This window comes from Mytilus californianus, unplaced genomic scaffold (assembly GCF_021869535.1).
Source record: "Mytilus californianus isolate M0D057914Y unplaced genomic scaffold, xbMytCali1.0.p SCAF_6, whole genome shotgun sequence".
In the NCBI taxonomy this organism is placed as follows: Eukaryota; Metazoa; Mollusca; class Bivalvia; order Mytilida; family Mytilidae; genus Mytilus; species Mytilus californianus.
The window spans coordinates 88,928,212-88,947,381 of NW_026262712.1; the positions used below are offsets into that span (position 1 = coordinate 88,928,212).

The 19,170-nt window shown below is 32.5% G+C and overlaps 1 protein-coding gene and 1 long non-coding RNA gene across 3 annotated transcripts in view; one reads left to right on the forward strand and one right to left on the reverse strand.

Moving 5' to 3' along the window:
* LOC127705991 (myelin regulatory factor-like) overlaps nt 1–19,170 on the reverse strand; it is a 120,001-nt gene that overhangs the window by 84,775 nt on the left and 16,056 nt on the right. For both annotated transcript variants that reach the window (XM_052210382.1, XM_052210381.1), the window contains exon 2: nt 10,248–10,332. In XM_052210382.1, the coding sequence (XP_052066342.1) occupies nt 10,248–10,332 (85 nt within the window). The remainder of the gene's footprint in view (nt 1–10,247; nt 10,333–19,170) is intronic.
* The window catches only part of LOC127705992 (uncharacterized), a 116,419-nt gene that overhangs the window by 72,861 nt on the left and 24,388 nt on the right, over nt 1–19,170 (forward strand). The gene's annotated exons all lie outside the window — the stretch shown is intronic.

Consider the following 19,170-nt stretch of genomic DNA (forward strand, 5'->3'; position numbering starts at 1 on the left):
AGATATTAGGACTGACAGGTAAAATGGATGCTATTTTTTTGTTTTGTGGTATACAGGTGACCTGATATACATTTTTACAGTGTGAATATGTCTTTGATGTTACACCATAAATAATTCTTAACGTGCATTAGGTGCAAAACAACTAGCATTTGCATGAAAAACTTCATGTACTTATACATACATGACTCAAGGAAAATGCAGCTATCTGAAGTTTTTATAGATACGACTTACCTAGTAACTATGTTGATGCAGAAATCTAAAGTTTTTATAGTTACTACTAGGTCAATACCACATGTCAATACAAATATCTAAAGTTTTTATAGTTACTACTAGGTCAATACCACATGTCAATACAAATATCTAAAGTTTTTATAGTTACTACTAGGTCAATACCACATGTCAATACAAATATCTAAAGTTTTTATAGTTACTACTAGGTCAATACCACATGTCAATACAAATATCTAAAGTTTTTATAGTTATTACTAGGTCAATACCACATGTCAATACAAATATCTAAAGTTTTTATAGTTACTACTAGGTCAATACCACATGTCAATACAAATATCTAAAGTTTTTATAGTTACTACTAGGTCAATACCACATGTCAATACAAATATCTAAAGTTTTTATAGTTACTACTAGGTCAATACCACATGTCAATACAAATATCTAAAGTTTTTTATGGTTTAATACATGGGTAATACCACAAGTCAATGCAGATATCTAAAGTTGGTAATTGCTACTTAGGTCAATAACACATGAAAATGCAGATATCTAAAGGTTTAATAGGCTACTGCTTATCTAGTAAAAAGGTCAATGCAGAAATTGAACTTTTTTATGGTAACTACTAGGTCAATACCACATGCAAATGCAGGTATCTGAAACTTAAAGGGCTACAGCTTACTTAGTAACTAGGTTGATGCAGAAATCTGAATATTTTATGAAAACTACTAGCTAGGTCAATACCACATGCAAATGCAGATATCTTATGGCTACTTTGAGGTAGGTATATTGCATGTCTTAAAAAAGTTTTGACTAAAAATATGAATATCTCTCACTACATGAATCAGGTGAGCAATACCTACTCAAGTGAGCCATACCTACTCAGGTGAGCAATAATTTAAAGCTATCTTTATCATGAAAATGAAAAAAATGTCACTGTAGATTTTACTGCCATCCAGTTCTCTCCCTTTTCTTCATCATCGGTAATTCTTTTGGCTTACTTTTGAAAATTACTTGATTTAGTATTCTAAATCTCAAGACAATTTACTGCTGTCGCCTTGTATATATCTTTCAAAGATCAAGGTTATTTAAAATAAAACTGTTAAAACAATAAAACATGCATTAGAAGTTTCTAAATGTACATCAAGAATTTTAAAATCAAATCTGAAGTATAATAAATTTAGTTTAATGATGACTCTTCACCTTTTTGTATTTTATCGGTCATAAAAAACATCGGTGACAAGTGGTATCGAACATGCAAATAAGGTTAATTAGTATGCAAGAGCTAGATAAAACCACACATTAAAACTACAAGTATAAGGTTGACAATCATAAATAAATGGTTCATATAAGTATTATATATAGGAATGAACTGACCTTGTACGAAAAGAACAATTTTATGGAGAGAAACCACGACAAGGAAGGAATGAGTAGTTCATGTTTCCACTATTGGTGATATATTATAACATTGGTACTAATTGTTTACATATAAGTACTAACTACATGCATGTAGTTCATTACTAGTATCTCCAATAAAACAAAACTGTCAAAGCATTGTTGTAGTAATGTCCGCGTGTTTTACATTTATTATATTTCTATTATGTATATATGCAGTCCAACATTTTCTATGAACCTTTCCTGCAATGCTAAACATGTACTACAAGCATTCTATCCTTGTCCCCTTGGACTGACTTCATTGTTTAGGTGTTTCATGCCACTTTTTAACATTCTCATCTTTTTATGGTAGTCGATTTCATTGTTGTGAAGAAATCAAGTGTATCCAGGAAATAAAGTGCCTTAAGTTAAAAGATAATACTAATAATAAGTTCCAACATTGTAATTGATGAGCATATAAAGCCATCTTTACATCAGCTGTATACTACACAGCATTCTCTAAGTCACCTCCTAGAAATTATACTTTTTTTCTGACTGAAAAGATTGTAAATGTCAATAAGATAGCAACCCAATGGTTTGTAAAAATGAACATCTTAGACATGACTATATCAGGTCTTCATAGGTGACATACTGGGTACTAAGCACCGATATCAAAGAATAAGTTCTATTATTATACTTCACGTTAAAATGCAAGATTTTGATTGGCTAATACGAGGGAGATAATTTACTCTATCCCATGGCTCAGTGGGAGACAATTTTTTGAATGCTGATTACCCTCTCGTGCAGACCAAAAAAAAACCTGTCAAATTCAAAAATACATTTTGCTTCACTTCTGTTGTTTTTCTAATTACTGTAATGTTGTTATGTACTTGACATCATAGTTAAGTATTTTCAATTCAAAATTTAACAGAAACAGACAATAATGATGGAACATTCAGTATAATAAATTAAATAACACATTGCTTAGAAGGTGATAGAGCAGATTGGTACCCCTCGAAAGAACATTGTCAACCACGGCTTCATCTTAGTTGACAATGTTTTCTCAGGAAAGCAAACTGCTCTTTCACCCTGTCATCTACGTGTTATTTATATAATGACTCTAATGGACCAATTCTTATTGTTTAAAAGAATGAAAACATCTACTGTAAGTTATGCTATTTTTTCGGCATAGAAAGATATGACCTTGCATCCATCCAGTTAAGTTGGCAAGCTGTTCTCTTAATCAGATATTCTACAATGAAATTACTTGTCCTCCATCATAAACATTAAACAAACAAGACTGTAAAATTGAGAATGGAAACGGGAAATGCGTCAAAGAGACAAAAACCCAACAAAAGAGCAGAAAACAGCCCAAGGCCACCAATGGGTCTTCAACACAGCGAGAAAATCCTGCACCCTGAGGCGGGCTTCAGCTGGCCCCTAAACAATAATGTATACTAGTTCAGCGAAAATGAACGTCACACTAAACCCTGAAACATATAAATGAACCAAAATTAAAAAAGCATACAAGACTTAAACAAAGGCCAGCTGTTCCTGACTTGGGACAAGCGCAAAAATGTGGCGGGGTTAAACATGTGTATGTTAGCTACATTAACATTTGGAGTTGCCTAGACCTGAATAATATCTGTTCCACAAAGACCCATGAGAGAACCCTTTTCCTGCATCTTCTTGCATAGTTAAATACACAAGGTCAACTGTTAGGTTATGTTATTGGTTTGAGGTTAGATTTAGGGGAACATCAATAGGGATTAATAGACAATAAGAATTTAATGGAGGCGTCTGTTATCAACCTTCTGTTATTTTAACATTTAAATTTTTACTTTCAATATACAGGTCGATTCTATTGTAAACAATAAGAAAAACTGATATTCATATTAAAATATAATGTTTATATTAACTGGGCATATTCCATCTACAATAATCATTATTTCATGACTGCTTATAGCAGTTTGTTCTTTACTTGTTTAAAAAAAAATCTGTAGTGAAAAAATAGGGCAACCAGCTTGATAAACTTGTGTCAGAAACATTCACAAATATAAAAGTAATAAAAGTAATCAGATTTAGATTTACCATTACAGAAGCTCTAATCATTTTCATAACTTTATGAATTTAAATCAATATAATTTAATGATATTTAATTGTAAATTTTTGTTTAGAAAAATTGCAAGAATAGGACTTTGATCTGGGACTAGTTCTTTTTGTCTATGATATTAGACCAGGTATAGTAATATACCAAATGATTTATGTGTCCTCTCCAATAAATCATGGTTACAACATTAAACAACAATCAAACTACACTTAAACTCAGCTGAACTATCCAACATCAAAACAATTGGTAAGAAGTCATAATCTTAATCATAGTCCACTCTATATAAAGTGGTCACGGTTTTTCTATAAACAGATAGGACCCAACACGAGGAACATTGAAGTCTGATATTATAAGCTTTTATAGAGATTTCAAAGGTAAAACATGTAAATCCTACTACTTTGTCATTTACGACAATATATAAATTTATCACTTTCAAGATTTACCTTGAAATTTGATCTTTATCAACAAATTAACAAGATAAATTTTTAATGAAGTGACATAAAAAACGCTAATCTTGCTGCATTTATTGCATTTCGGAGTATAAAAATCACCTATTAAAGGACAGAGTATTCATCACTGACAAGTTACTGTGTAATAAAACAGCTGTTCCTAATGTATGGATATAATTTACAGTCTATCATGAAACTATGAAGACCAAAAACATACAGGGTATAATGCTGTATGTGCCTGTCCCAAGTCAGGAGCCTGTAATTCAGTGGTTGTTGTTTGTTGCTATATATCATATTTGTTTTTTGTTCATTATTTTGTACATAAATTAGGCCGTTAGTTTTCTCGTTTGAATTGTTTTACATTTGTCATTTTGAGGCCTTTTAAAGCTGACTATGCGGTATGGGTTTTACTCATTGTTGAAGGCCGTAGGGTGACCTATAGTTGTTAATTTCTGTGTCATTTGGTCTCTTGTGAAGAGTTGTCTCATTGGCAATCATAACATATCTTCTTATTTCTATATTTAGACTTTCTCAAACAAAGATAGAACTAGTCGTAAGTGAAGTCACTTCTTTGTCATTTAGAAAGAAATGTATGATTATCTATTCCTGACAAATTATTTATGAACAAACAGCAGAAAAATATCCCCGTATTTAGCCCTAACTTTCACCATTAATCCACAAACCACCTAATTTGCATTTGACAGCTGAAAAAAATAAAGCATTTTCTCACTTGACACAATGTTGACCCTGTTTCAATCTTGACCAAATTTATACCTTGCTACATGTAAATGCCAATGCATTAAAGTTTGTCTCAACTTTATACAGACACCTGACAAATCATTCACACATACATGTAACTGCACCTGCACTAAAATTCAACCTTTATAATGCTGTGAACAAATTTATAACTAATTCAGCCCAAAACCAAAAATAGATGCTTAATTCTTCATTACCAATTTTTTTTCAAATATATATCTAATCTATGAGGAAGAAAATAAGAAATTATTTAAAATTTTAACACATTTTTTGTTGGAAAGGAAACATGAGTCTGTAAGAAAATCCAAAAGAGAAATTCAGAATGAAACAAAACAAAACAACAACAAAACTGTAGCAAAATAAAAGAAAACCAAACTCGACTTATTTGAATATGAAAGAACTCAAAAAGAAAAATTTATCTTCAGAGGTATAATATAATTGGTCATAACGTAAACCTATCTCTATGTAAAAGAAACACAATAACATTAATGCAAACTGAACCTTTTTTTCTCAAGTTTATAGGGTATATATCAAATAGAATTAGTCTGATCATGTTTCTGTAACATTTTTTCCATTTATTTCAGATATATATTTGCCAAATTTTGTTGGTGTATTCTTTTTACATTCACTTTCTATGCTACTTGCTTGAAGTCAGTAAAAGAAAAAGTAAATGATAAACTGGAATGGATCAACCATACAACATAGTGCCATTCAATATGGACAGCAAGGGCTACAGCTTTTCCAGGAAAATTTTGATTGTACATCAATTTCTACTGAATCTGAATATAGTGAAGAAGCACTGTATCATTACAAAAAATTAAAATGGAATTCTTTTCTTGCTACCATTCTTTTAGACAAATCCCAAAGTTTTAATTTTATTTCATTACATGTATTACTTTATTCTCAAAATACAAAATCAGTGAGGTTGGCTTTAATTTTCAATTTAAACAATCAATAAATTAAACAACTACAAAATGACTACAGTATATAGACTTAAATGACTGATGAAAACAACTAAGACCATAAAAGGACAACTAAAATTTTGCAGTCATATAAATATGATAATCAAAATGCAGAAAAAAAAAAAAAACACATCATGGAATCTTATGACATAATTATAAAACAAAGAGAACGTCATTTGGTCTCTGGTAGATAGATGTCTCATTGGTAATCACTGAATCATACCACATCTTTTTTAAAATTACTGTAAACATTTTCCAAAGACTATACCAGTCTATCACTCCATATAATGATATGCAAAATTACTCATATACATATACATATAAGTATATTATGGTATACTGTTGTCTGTCTCTAACTTGTAATGTATGAGTATACAATCATAAAAATGTCATTAGATCCAAGTCCTAACTATCACAAACTTTGTAACCCCTCATGTTTATTTGTATCTAATGTCCTCCTACAATTACACAGTCATTTCATTTTTGGCAACCAAGCCACTCAAAAATAAGTAAACTCTGGTGTCCTGATACTAACAAGTTCTGAATATTCATAAATTAGATAATTCCTACAATGATGCATATTGGTGGTTCCTAACCAGAAAAAAGCACCACCAAAAACCAGGAATTATTTCAATCTGGAATAGTTTTAAATTCTGGAAAATAGATAAGAAATGTATGATGAAATCTAACCCAATTTAGGAGGGTTAGCCATGCATCTATGGCTAAGGGGGGGGGGGGGGGGGGGGGGGGTTAGTTAGTTCATAATGAAATACCATTGAAAGTACCCTGAACCTTAGCCATGCATGTTAAACCCTCACAGTTGGGTTAATTGGCATCATGAATTTCTTATCAATTTTCCAGAATTCAAAATTATTCAAGATTCCATGTTCAAAGCTTAAATACACTGTTTTACTCGTCTTACGTTCACATCCTATAGATCTTATCAAAATAAAAAAATTATAAAGATCTTTTTAATCGTGCGTTTTAAACCCTGGGTGTAAGCTTGTATGCCCTAAAATGTCCAGTCATGGTTCCTCTGGATATGTCTTTTTGTTCAAAGTATATAAGTAAACAACCAAAGGGTACCTGCAGTTTACAGGGATAATGAACCACAGATGTATGCCTGTCAGACCTATCTTTTTTTTAATTATGAACCTTGGATGCAGTCCCAGTCTGGATGCAAGCCAATTATAATTTGATAGATGTAAGATGTACCTGTAAGGTATATTTAATCAATCATTAATTATGTTGTATGATTAGCTCATTTTTATGCATGAAAAGATCCAACATTAATTGCCAGACAGATACAATAGTCTATGACTGCATAAGGCATGTATTTTAATTTACATTATAATCAAATTCATCAAAGAAATGCATCCTGTTTACAAATTGTAAGTGAGAACATAGTCTCCTAAAAGTAAATTAGCAGACATACAGATATCTATCCATGTCATGCCCAAAATACTGGTTCCAGGTTGTTAGGTACAATGATTGTCCATTACTGAACTAGAACCAGTGATCCCATGTTAAAATGACCTTAAACATTCTCGTTGAGGTTGGATAGGAATATATTTTCCTTAATTGCTTCTCTTTTTCGCTTCACTCACTCACTCCTTCCTATTCCTTCTTTGAACCACACTCTTCAATGTCCCTCATCTGTCCATTCCAAACTTTCATAGGGACTGCTTACCCTTCCAGAGCACCTTAGTTCACCCACATTTTGGTGGGGTTCAAGTTGCTCTGGCTTTTGTTATCTGTGACTGTGTCATGTTTTGTAATTGTTATTTGTCTTTTTGTCAATGTTTTGTCTGTTAATTGATTTGTATGGTTTTTAATTGAACCTTTGTGTCTTCTCTCAATTTCTTTATTTCCTGTTCCCCAAAATAATGATTCTTGCCTTATAGTTCATGAACTTAGAAAACAAATTGTATTTTGTATCATAAAATATTTCATAACATAAAAATATTTAAGAAAGTTTTCATAACATAAAATCTTTAAGAAAGTTTTTGATTTAAATAAATAACAGGGGAAATCTCTAAAAAGATATACAAAATGGAAGTGAACATAATTTGTTTATTTTCAGTAAAATTAAGCTCTAATGGACATTCCTGAAATGTCTTCTGACCCATCCTTCATGCCAGAGGGATTAATTCTTACCCAAGCCATAAGTACCATAAAGGAATAGCACCTTTTCATAAGTATTATATCTTTTTACCAAAATGTTTGTATAAATCACCTTCATTATAGAAGCTAAATCAATATTCCAAATTACATGGCTTAAACAGATAATTGATTTAATATTTATTTAAACATTGTTCATTCATTTGTATTAAGTTGTCTGACACACCATCATAATATTGACATAAAATATTTAAATCATTCACATCTTAAATCAACATTTTGATTAAACATTCTTAATAATATGACTCAGGCATTCAATTTTTGAAATCAAAACAAAATTACATAAAAAGAACAAAAATTAGAAATGTTTTGTATTTGAAACTTTGAACCTCTTAGTGCTACTCTACTTCAAATAGGTATTTTTCAAGTTTTATGAAAGTTTTTAAGAAAATTTAAAATCTATTTTAACAGCAACTCAAACAATAAAGGAAATATTAAATTTAAATCTCAGCTCTTAAAAAACATTTACAAGATGTTTAATATAGTATACACATTTATGGAAAATGATAATATCCTTAACTTTTAAGAAGTTTGTGACCCTCTTGAAGATAACAGAAGCAATACATTTGTTTTCCAAAATTATGTAACATAATTACACTAGGATAACAGGCCAAGTTTTTCCATTAAATATGTATACTTTCAGTAATATCATATCCTGTCTTTTGCAACAGAGTCAATTTTCAAATTATAACATTCAACTTTTCACTACAAATTTGACTGCCTTTGCATATCAATCTAAATTTCAGACCATTTTTTTTCTTAATCAATGCCGAGATGACCTGTTAAAACTGAATATTTTTCAACTGGCAGAAACTAGGTGAACTATAGTATTTTCTTATTTAAAAACTAAATTTGTCGGAATGACAAGAATGGCCCTGCTCGCAAAACCTAAACTAATTTCGGCAAAAAATCCAAAAGAACATAAACTCGATAGTAGACTCAAATACTAAAAATCAGCTCAATATGTGAAAGCGTTTAGAAAATAAATGGGGAATGTGTCCATTGGACACAGATGATGCCCCCGCTTGCATATAACATTATAAAGGACCTTAACTCAAGAACTGTTAAAGTGACACTTTGAACTTGATCTGAGTCTTGTGGAAATAAGTATTGTTTATAAGTTTCATAACATTTAGTTAACGTAAACATAAATTAGAGAACAGAAACGAAAAATTCAGCAATTTTCCATTTTTAAAGGGGCATAACTCTAGAACCGTAGAAGTGACGCCACCAAAATTCAATATTGATCTGTGTTTTATGGTAATTAGCATTGTGCATAAGTTTCATAACATTTGGTTGAGGCAAACTAAAGTTAGAGAACGGAAACAAATATTTCAGCAATTTTTTCATTTGTAAAGGGGCATAACTCTAGAACGGTAAAAGTGACGCCACCAAAATTCACACTTGCTCTGTGTTTTGTGGTAATTAGCATTGTGCATAAGCTTCATAACATTTGGTTGAGGCAAACTAAAGTTGAAAACGGAAACAAAAACTTCAGCATTTTTTCAATTTGTAAAGGGGCATAACTCTCGATAGGTAAAAGTAATGCCACCAAAATTCAAACTTGATCTGTGTTTTGTGGTAATAAGCATTGTGTATAAGTTTCATAAAATTTGATTGAGGCAAACTAAAGTTAGAGAACGGAAACCAATTTTGGGACGTAGGTACGGACAGTCGTACGTATGTAAGGACGTACAGACAGACAAGGGTAAAACTTAATGCCCCCTACACTACGGCTGGGGCATAAAAAGCCTGTTTAACTGTTATTTTCACAAAATTTTCAGTCTCAGGGTAAAACTATATGGCCCTGACCACTAAGAGGCGGGGACATAAAAGTTATGAGAATGACTTTGTAAATAGAATTTTTTTCTCAGTTATACAATTTTTCCTCCAAGAAGGGCATTCCTGCTGTCATATTTTCATAACACTACATCTAGAAAAGGAATATGAACAATGAAATGCAAGTGTCAACACCATTGAGGTAAGTAAGGACATAAAGACATAAAAGAATAGCTGTTGAGTTGAAATTATGACTTAGATAGGATCTGGAGCATTTGGATTAAAGCCACTTATTTATATTACAGTTTGCACTAGTACTGGGAAGTATAAACAATGTATGTGGCACTCAAGTTACCAAAATGTTTTGGTCTCATAATTTTAACACAAAATCAAATTTAATCAAAAACTTACGTTTTTTCATTCTGTAAATATTGATCCAGTAAATCTATGTCCAGATAATCGTTAACGTTAACATTGTCATAACCCAGATTTCTACCTGAAATAATAAATAAATAATAATAATAAATACTCAAAGTATTTCTAACTATTCTAGATTTCAGCATGCACATATGAATAAACAGAGGTTTTGAGTGTAAACATTAGTGAGAAGGCATCCAGACATACTGTAAATTAAGAAATTATTGTGTGTATTTATTATTGCGAATTTTGAAAAATCGACAAAAATGCGGGTGTTGCAATTTCAAGAAAATCTGCATACAGATATATGTATCAGATATCAGAATGCGAGTTCTTATTATTGGGGTAATCACCAAGTCACATTATTCGCATTAATGATAACCTCACAGTAATTTCTGAATTTACAGTACACACAATCAAAAGACATCCAAAGGTCAACATATAGTCCTAATACACACATTGAATTCAAAGTTACAGCTTGTGTGAGACAAATTGAACAGAGAAATTAAAGTAGGATAGAAAGCATTGTTTGAATGAAGTAATGAAAGCATAATTATGTATGGATTCATAATAAAGTCAAGCTATTTTTAAACAAGACAAGCAATTTTTCACAATTGCATTATAAGTATCACTCCAAACATTAGCTTGTCAGGCCCCTGTAGACTATTGAAATGTTTATATAACTATTTCCTTGCAATATAACTAGACTATTGAAATAAAACTAGACTCTTGCAATATAACTAGACTATAGAAATAAAAAGACTATTGCAATATAACAAGACTATTGCAATATGACTAGAATATTGCAATATAACAAGACTATTGCAATATGACTAGACTATTGCAATATAACAAAACTATTGCAATATAACCAGACTATTGCAATATAACTAGATAACTAGACTATTGCAATATAACTAGACTATTGCAATATAACTAGAACCCTGCAATATAACTAGACTCTTGCAATATGACTAGACTATTGCAATATAACAAGACTCTTGCAATATAAATAGATCCCTGCAATATAACTAGACTATTGCAGTATAACCTGACTATTGCAATATAACTAGACTATTGCAATATAACTAGACTATTGCAATATAACAAGACTATTGAAATATAAATAGATCCTTGCAATATAACTAGACTCTTGCAATATAACTAGACTTTTGCAATATAACAGGACTCTTGCAATATAACTAGAATATTGAAATAACTAGACTATTGCAATATCAACTGGACTATTACAACTTGACTGCAGCCTTACATGTCATCATTGAGCATTTTTAATAATGCAACAAAAATTTCTGCAAAAACCTTGAGGATAGTTATTACTAAATTCAATAGAAAGACAACCTTGTTAGTCTGAAAGATAAGCACGTTCAGACTATGTAATACAAATAACATTACTAACAAGTTGTACATCCATAAAATACATACAATATTACATAAATTCCTTGTCCTAGACAGTAAACCTTGTACTGTATGCCATCGGAAACCATGTATATAAATCAATCTAATTGTTTTTAATTTAGTAATAGTGATGATTTAAGACTATTCTATGCTTACACTTGGGATGATCAGATGACTAGTTATATTTACAACAAACAACTTATTGATAGACAAGATAGGTTACAATGCTCAAATCAGTGTACACATTGTAATCTTACTGGCATTGTTAAAGACCATGAGTATTGTCCCATTATAGAAAGTCTTTACAAAAGTACTGAAGAAATACCTCCTTCAAATCTTAGGCTTTTTCTCTTTAAGAAACCATGACTTTAGCAAAATTGTGTTATTTGTCTGCACATAATCCCAAACTCAAAAGCGTAGACCAAGACAACAGCAAGTCCTACTTAGTGTTAGTTGTGTATGTGCAAACGGATATTATATTGACAAAAGGTCTTGCTTCTGTCTCTGAATGTATTGAATGACTGAATAGATGGTACAGGTACAATATCAGCTGTAGAGTGATTCTGGTTTTTTAATTGCATATTAATACCATTTGAATTAAAAGAAATAGTTATTTCTTAGAAGTTCAACATCAGCTTTTATTCCGTTACTCACAAATATTGTAATCAGACTTATGTTAAAGTATTGTTTATAAAAGAACACTGAAAAAAACCTGTTAATTCCCTGTACAGCCCAAGTCAAAGAATGGAAATTTACTCAGGTCTATGAAATTAGAATTGAAAGAGGTTTCTCATGATTTTATTGCAGCAGATTAAGTAAGAACTTCGACCTTGCCTGGTAACTTGAAGCATACGTGCATACATACACAGTAATGTCAAAGTGAAAAATGACAAACATCTTAACATCATCAACAAAACAGACTTGACAGGGTCATAACAGAACCTGAAGGAACAGGATACTAAACCAGGAAATAGGAACACCGAATATGTGACAATATAAACAGAACACATACAATTTCTGACAAGCACATTTATATACACTAAAACCTGCTATAAAGGTCACCTCTATTAAGCGTAACCTGTTTTTGCAGGTCATCCTTCTCTTGGCCCACTACAGTAATACCTATGCATTCTGAACCTCAATTTAAAGGCCATCTCTCTTATGAGGTTATTAGGGTCAGTTTCATCTGGTCCAGAGGATGACCTTTATACATACAAGTTTAACTGTAATGAGTATACATTTGTATATGTAAACAGATGATAGTCACACTAATTACAGGTGTTGAAATTTATAATAATTAAAAATATACATTGAAACGTGTCACATGTAGATACAGATTGTTTATGCCAGTACACTCCTGGGTCATACTTGTACCATAATAAGATAAATTATCTGACTATCATACTGTACAAAGTTTATATTTACACATATATCACAACAATGTTATAATATCTTAATCTTATTGAGAAATTTGTGATTTAAAATTTCAAAATAATAATGAAATGCTTTAATTCAAGCAAGTTTTTATATGTTTTTGATCCAACTGTCATGCATGTATGCTGAAATCCTTACATAACCAGTGTAAAACATTAATAAATTAAAGCAAACATTCAGAGAACTACACTTTACCATATTTAATGACTTATTTCATGTTTAATATGATACACTTACTAAAAAACATTTCTGACATTTTTCATATGAAGTGTGTAACTACTAGAATATAACAATCCCATAAAATTTTGAACTTCTGCTTTTCTGAAGGTTTTAAATTTGCCAGAAGTGCCAATCAGATATCTTGTATTTCTGCCAGTAGTGTCAGCAGCAATGTTCATGATAAAAACTTTATTTCAGCTCATCTGCATTCTCCTAGCTGTAATGGTCTGCTCTTCTTTCACTGAAGGTAATTTTGCCAGCCATCTTGTATTCCTGCCAGTATTGCCAACAGCAATGTTAATTATGTCAGCCAATTTGTGTTCCCCTAGCTGTAATGGTCTGTCCCTCTTTCACTGAAGGTAATTTTGCTAGACATCTTGTATTCTTGCAAGTATTTCCCTAGCTGTATTAAATGGTCAGCACCTATATCACTGCCAACAGCAATGTTAAATATGTCTGCTAATTTGTGTTTCCCTAGCTGTATTAAATGGTCAGCACCTCTATCTTGTATTCCTGGCAGTATTGCCAGCAGCAGTGTTTATGTCAGCTCACAAGTGTTCCCCTAGCTGTAATGTTATGCACTTCAGTCACTGAAGATAATTTTACCAGATATCTTGTTTTCCTGCAAGTATTGTGTGCAGCAGTGTTTATGTCAGCACATTTGTGTTCCCCCAGCTGTAATGGTCTGCACTTTAGTCACTGAAGGTAATTTTGCCAGACATCTTGTATTCCTGGCAGTATTGCCAGCAGCAGTTTTTATGTCAGCTCACAAGTGTTCCTCAGCTGTAATGGTATGCACTTCAGTCACTGAAGATAATTTTGCCAGACATCTTGTTTTCCTGCAAGGATTGCATGCAGTAGTGTTTATGTCAGCTCATTTGTGTACACCTAGCTGTAATGGTCTGCACTTCTGTCACTGAAGGTAATTTTGCCATATATCTTGTTTTCCTGTAAGTATTGTGTGCAGCAGTGTTTATGTCAGCTCATTTGTGTTCCCCTAGCTGTAATGGTCTTCACTTCAGTCACAGAAGGTAATTTTTGCCAGACATCTTGTATTCCTGGCAGTATTGCCAGCAGCAGTTTTTATGTCAGCTCACAAGTGTTCCCCTAACTGTAATGTTATGCACTTCAGTCACTGAAGATAATTTTGGCAGATATCTTGTTTTCCTGCAAGTATTGTGTGCAGCAGTGTTTATGTCAGCACATTTGTGTTCCCCTAGCTGTAATGGTCTGCACTTCAGTCACTGAAGGTAATTTTGCCAGACATCTTGTATTCCTGGCAGTAATTGCCAGCAGCAGTTTTTATGTCAGCTCACAAGTGTTCCCCAGCTGTAATGGTATGCACTTCAGTCACTGAAGATAATTTTGCCAGACATCTTGTTTTCCTGCAAGTATTGCGTGCAGCAGTGTTAAATTTCAGCTCATTTGTGTTCCCCTAGCTGTAATGGTCTGCACTTCAGTCACTGAAGGTAATTTTTGCCAGACATCTTGTATTCCTGGCAGTATTGCCAGCAGTAGTTTTTATGTCAGCTCACAAGTGTTCCCCAGATGTAATGGTATGCACTTCAGTCACTGAAGATAATTTTGCCAGACATCTTGTTTTCCTGCAAGTATTGCCAGCAGCAGTGTTAAATGTCAGCTCACAAGTGTTCCCCAGCTGTAATGTTGCACTTCAGTCACTGAAGACAATTTTGCCAGATATCTTGTTTTCCTGCAAGTATTGGGTGCAGCAGTGTTTATGTCAGCTCATTTGTGTTCCCCTAGCTGTAATGGTCTGCACTTCTGTCACTGAAGGTAATTTTGCCAGATATCTTGTTTTCCTGTAAGTATTGTGTTCAGCAGTGTTTATGTCAGTTCATTTGTGTTCCCCTAGCTATAATGGTCTGCACTTCTGTCACTGAAGGTAATTTTGCCAGATATCTTGTTTTCCTGTAAGTATTGTGTTCAGCAGTGTTTATGTCAGCTCATTTGTGTTCCCCTAGCTGTAATGGTCTGCACTTCTGTCACTGAAGGTAATTTTGCCAGATATCTTGTTTTCCTGCAAGTATTGTGTTCAGCAGTGTTTATGTCAGCTCATTTGTGTTCCCCCAGCTGTAATGGTCTGCACTTCAGTCACTGAAGGTAATTTTGCCAGACATCTTGTTTTCCTGCAAGTATTGCGCACAGCAGTGTTTATGTCAGCTCATTTGTGTTCCCCTAGATGTAATGGTCTGCACTTCAGTCACTGAAGGTAATTTTGCCAGACATCTTGTATTCCTGGCAGTATTGCCAGCAGCAGTGTTAAATGTCAGCTCACAAGTGTTCCCCTAGCTGTAATGGTCAGCACTTCAGTCACTGAAGGTATTTTTGCCAGACATCTTGTATTCCTGGCAGTATTGCCAGCAGCAGTGTTAAATGTCAGCTCACAAGTGTTCCCCAGCTGTAATGTTATGCACTTCAGTCACTGAAGATAATTTTGCCAGATATCTTGTTTTCCTGCAAGTTTTACCAGCAATGTTTATGTCAGCACATTTGTGTTCCCCTAGCTGTAATGGTCTGCATTTCAGTCACTGAAGGTAATTTTGCCAGACATCTTGTTTTCTTGCAAGTATTGCGTGCAGCAGTGTTTATGTCAGCTCATTTGTGTTCCCCTAGCTGTAATGGTCTGCACTTCAGTCACTGAAGGTAATTTTGCCAGACATCTTGTTTTCCTGCAAGTATTGCGCGCAGCAGTGTTTATGTCAGCTCATTTGTGTTCCCCTAGATGTAATGGTCTGCTCCCCTTTCTGAACAATGGTTGATTGATAGGTGCCTTACAGACAGTAGACAAACATATTACATGCATATATTCAGGATGATATCATGTCAATGTCATAAAAAATACCCTTTTTGAACTAAACTAACTTGCTGAGTTGGATATTTAATGTTCTAGGTTCTAATTTGTTATTTTCTCCTATGGTTGAGGTTTGTAACTATTTTCAAGCCCTTGTTAACTTTGTCCTATTTTTCATCCACATAACTCTGATTAATAAATCGTCAAATGTAAAGTAATTTGACATCCCTGTAATTCTGGGTGGTGTCATCATTTGATGTCTGACTTGATATTTGGTATTTTCTTTTCACAAACTGGACAAAAACTTAACCTTGGACATGTGTCCTTTTCATGTGTGATAACTGAAATTTGATGAAGAAAGTATACAATTACATTATGATAAAACTAATTCATTAATTTGTTCAGGTCATTAACATGTAGCATCAAATTCAGATAACACAGTTATCACACATTCAATTACTGAAGAAAAAATAAACATGTCTCCCAAATTAGCTGAGAAAAGTGCATGTATGTTATCATAAACATGAATAACTTTTGAAACTTAAAGTTTATGATGTGTCCCATTTGCTACTGCATGTTTGCTATGAAATTAAATTTTCTAAATAATTTTGTCATTGTTAGATACGTAAGGACTCCTGTCACTGTAGTTCAAGTTGTATTCTACTGAAAAGTGTTTGCTAAAGGGGAGATAACTCTTGCAAATGTCATGTAAAGTAAATTCAACTAGTGGCTCATAACTAAATGCACTTCAACTCTTATCAGCTACCTCAAATGGAAAGGTCAGTGTTTTATATGTCTACACTGCATCATTGTGACTTGAAATGAAGATAAGCTTTTAATACTTTTGTTTTGTTAAATGCCTGTATGAATTTGTGTCATGAAGTTATACACCATATCATTTGTTTTCAATTTTTATGATAAATAAATAAACTAGTTAACATGGTTCAAAAAGAAGAACTGTAAGTGTGAGATTTTTCTCCGTATTGATACACCCACTACATGCACTATAAGTATTCAGTTAACAGGAAGATGATGAGCAATGGATGTAAAACCTGCATCACACAGTATTAGCATTCTCACAAGAAGCTTAATAATACTAAATTTCAGGAAACTAGGATAAGAAGTTCCTGAGAAAAATGACAATGTTTCTAAGAAGACTAAACAAGAAAGAAACAAAAATAACTCAAGTTCACCAACATTTTCTGATGTAAAGGGAAATAATCCTTTCATTTTCCAAACCCTCTGAATTCATGTGATGGACATCTTCTTACAGTACCAGAATGGGGAAAAAAGAACACCATTTTAAAAAATGTTTACTGAATCACCTTGTCTTGTTTTTAAACAAGCTGTGCTAATGTTATCTCAAACATGTAAATTATATGAAAATAGTTTAGTTACCATCCTTAGTAAATAAATCAACAAACATTAATTAATTGTCTTACATATAAAAAAAAATCTTAAGATACCTATACAACTGCCTTTTAAGTGTGAATTAGTGATGTAAGCAAATTATCCCTACTTAATCTTTGACATACAAGTATATTTCAAAAATAACATTTGCTGTCATCAATGTGTGTATCGAGTCAACGGAACTACGAAATATTAAAAGTATCAAAAGTATTGAAAGTAGTTTTTAAGTGTCTTTCACAAAACAAAACGTCAAAAACTAAAAATGAGATATATTGACCCCAAATATAATAACATTGACCTCAAACATTAAGACTAAAGCAAATGTATGAATGAACAAAAAATAATCAATAGCGGAAGTTATGTAATAAAGTTGTTGATACAAAAGTAGTCATAATATAAATATTAAAAAAAAGTTACAAGAAACCACAGCTACATAATTATTTATATCATTACTAGTATAAAGAGGACAATGATCTCATATAGTAAATAAAATTGAAAATTCCACTGAAACTTAAACTTTGGTTCTCAGCATTAGAAGGAAACCTAACTTGAGGCTCCAAGGAGGCTGACTTTCTCGCTTGGCAAAACTACTCCTTAGTATAGCTAAGAAAAGTATTACAGAAACGTACAACACTAGAAGGAAAGTACCTTCTAATGAACATTTCTGCATGGTCTGATTTCATTTCACCAGTTTCATTTCTTATTTTATTCTTGAAATTAAAACCAAAATCCAATGATTTCCCATAGAGAACTACAGATAAAACTCTTTACAAAGTAAACGCTATGCTAAATATAGATCTGGTTATATTGGTAGTAATTCATAAAGTAGATTTTTGTGATGTGTACATCTAACACACGTCCTTTCTTGTCCATGTTTGTTATTGTTGCTATATAATAGCTATCCAGACATTTGAAATATATACATATATAGTGGTAGCTGATGTACGGAATAGAGAGAGTCATAATGATGAGAATGGTGCGTCACCACGATTTTGCTATCCCCATAGAGTGAATTAGTAACATTTCAGATTTTAGACTATTAGAAACTTCAGCGTACAACGAAGTAACAAAGTGAAAAACTTTTTATATCTTCAGTGTAATATAAGCCGATAGTTTTAATAAGAAAATGTGTTTTATACTGTATAAATTCCAAAGTGGTTTAAGCTATTTTCGTCCGTGTAATATAAGCCCACTGCAAAAATCAATAAAATGCTCCGCAGGGCGCAGCTTGATACGACCGCAGAGGTCGAACCCTGAACAGTTGGGGCAAGTATGGACACAACATTCAAGCTTGATACAGCTCTGAATTTGGATTGTGATTAAATATTTGACACAGCATAGGTTTCTGACACAGAATGAATGTGGTCTAAGAACTTAAAAATTTAAAATTGGACATTCACCTATTATGGTCCAATATCCAAAATCTAAATACATGGTTAGATTCAGCATATCAAAGAACCCCAAGAATTCAATTTTTGATGAAATCAAACAAAGTTTAATTTTGGACCCTTTTGACCTCAATGTGGACAAAGTTGATAACGGGGCCCAAAAATCAAAAATGTAAATACATGGTTAGATTCAGCATATCAAAGAACCCCATATATTCAATTTTTGTTGAAATCAAAC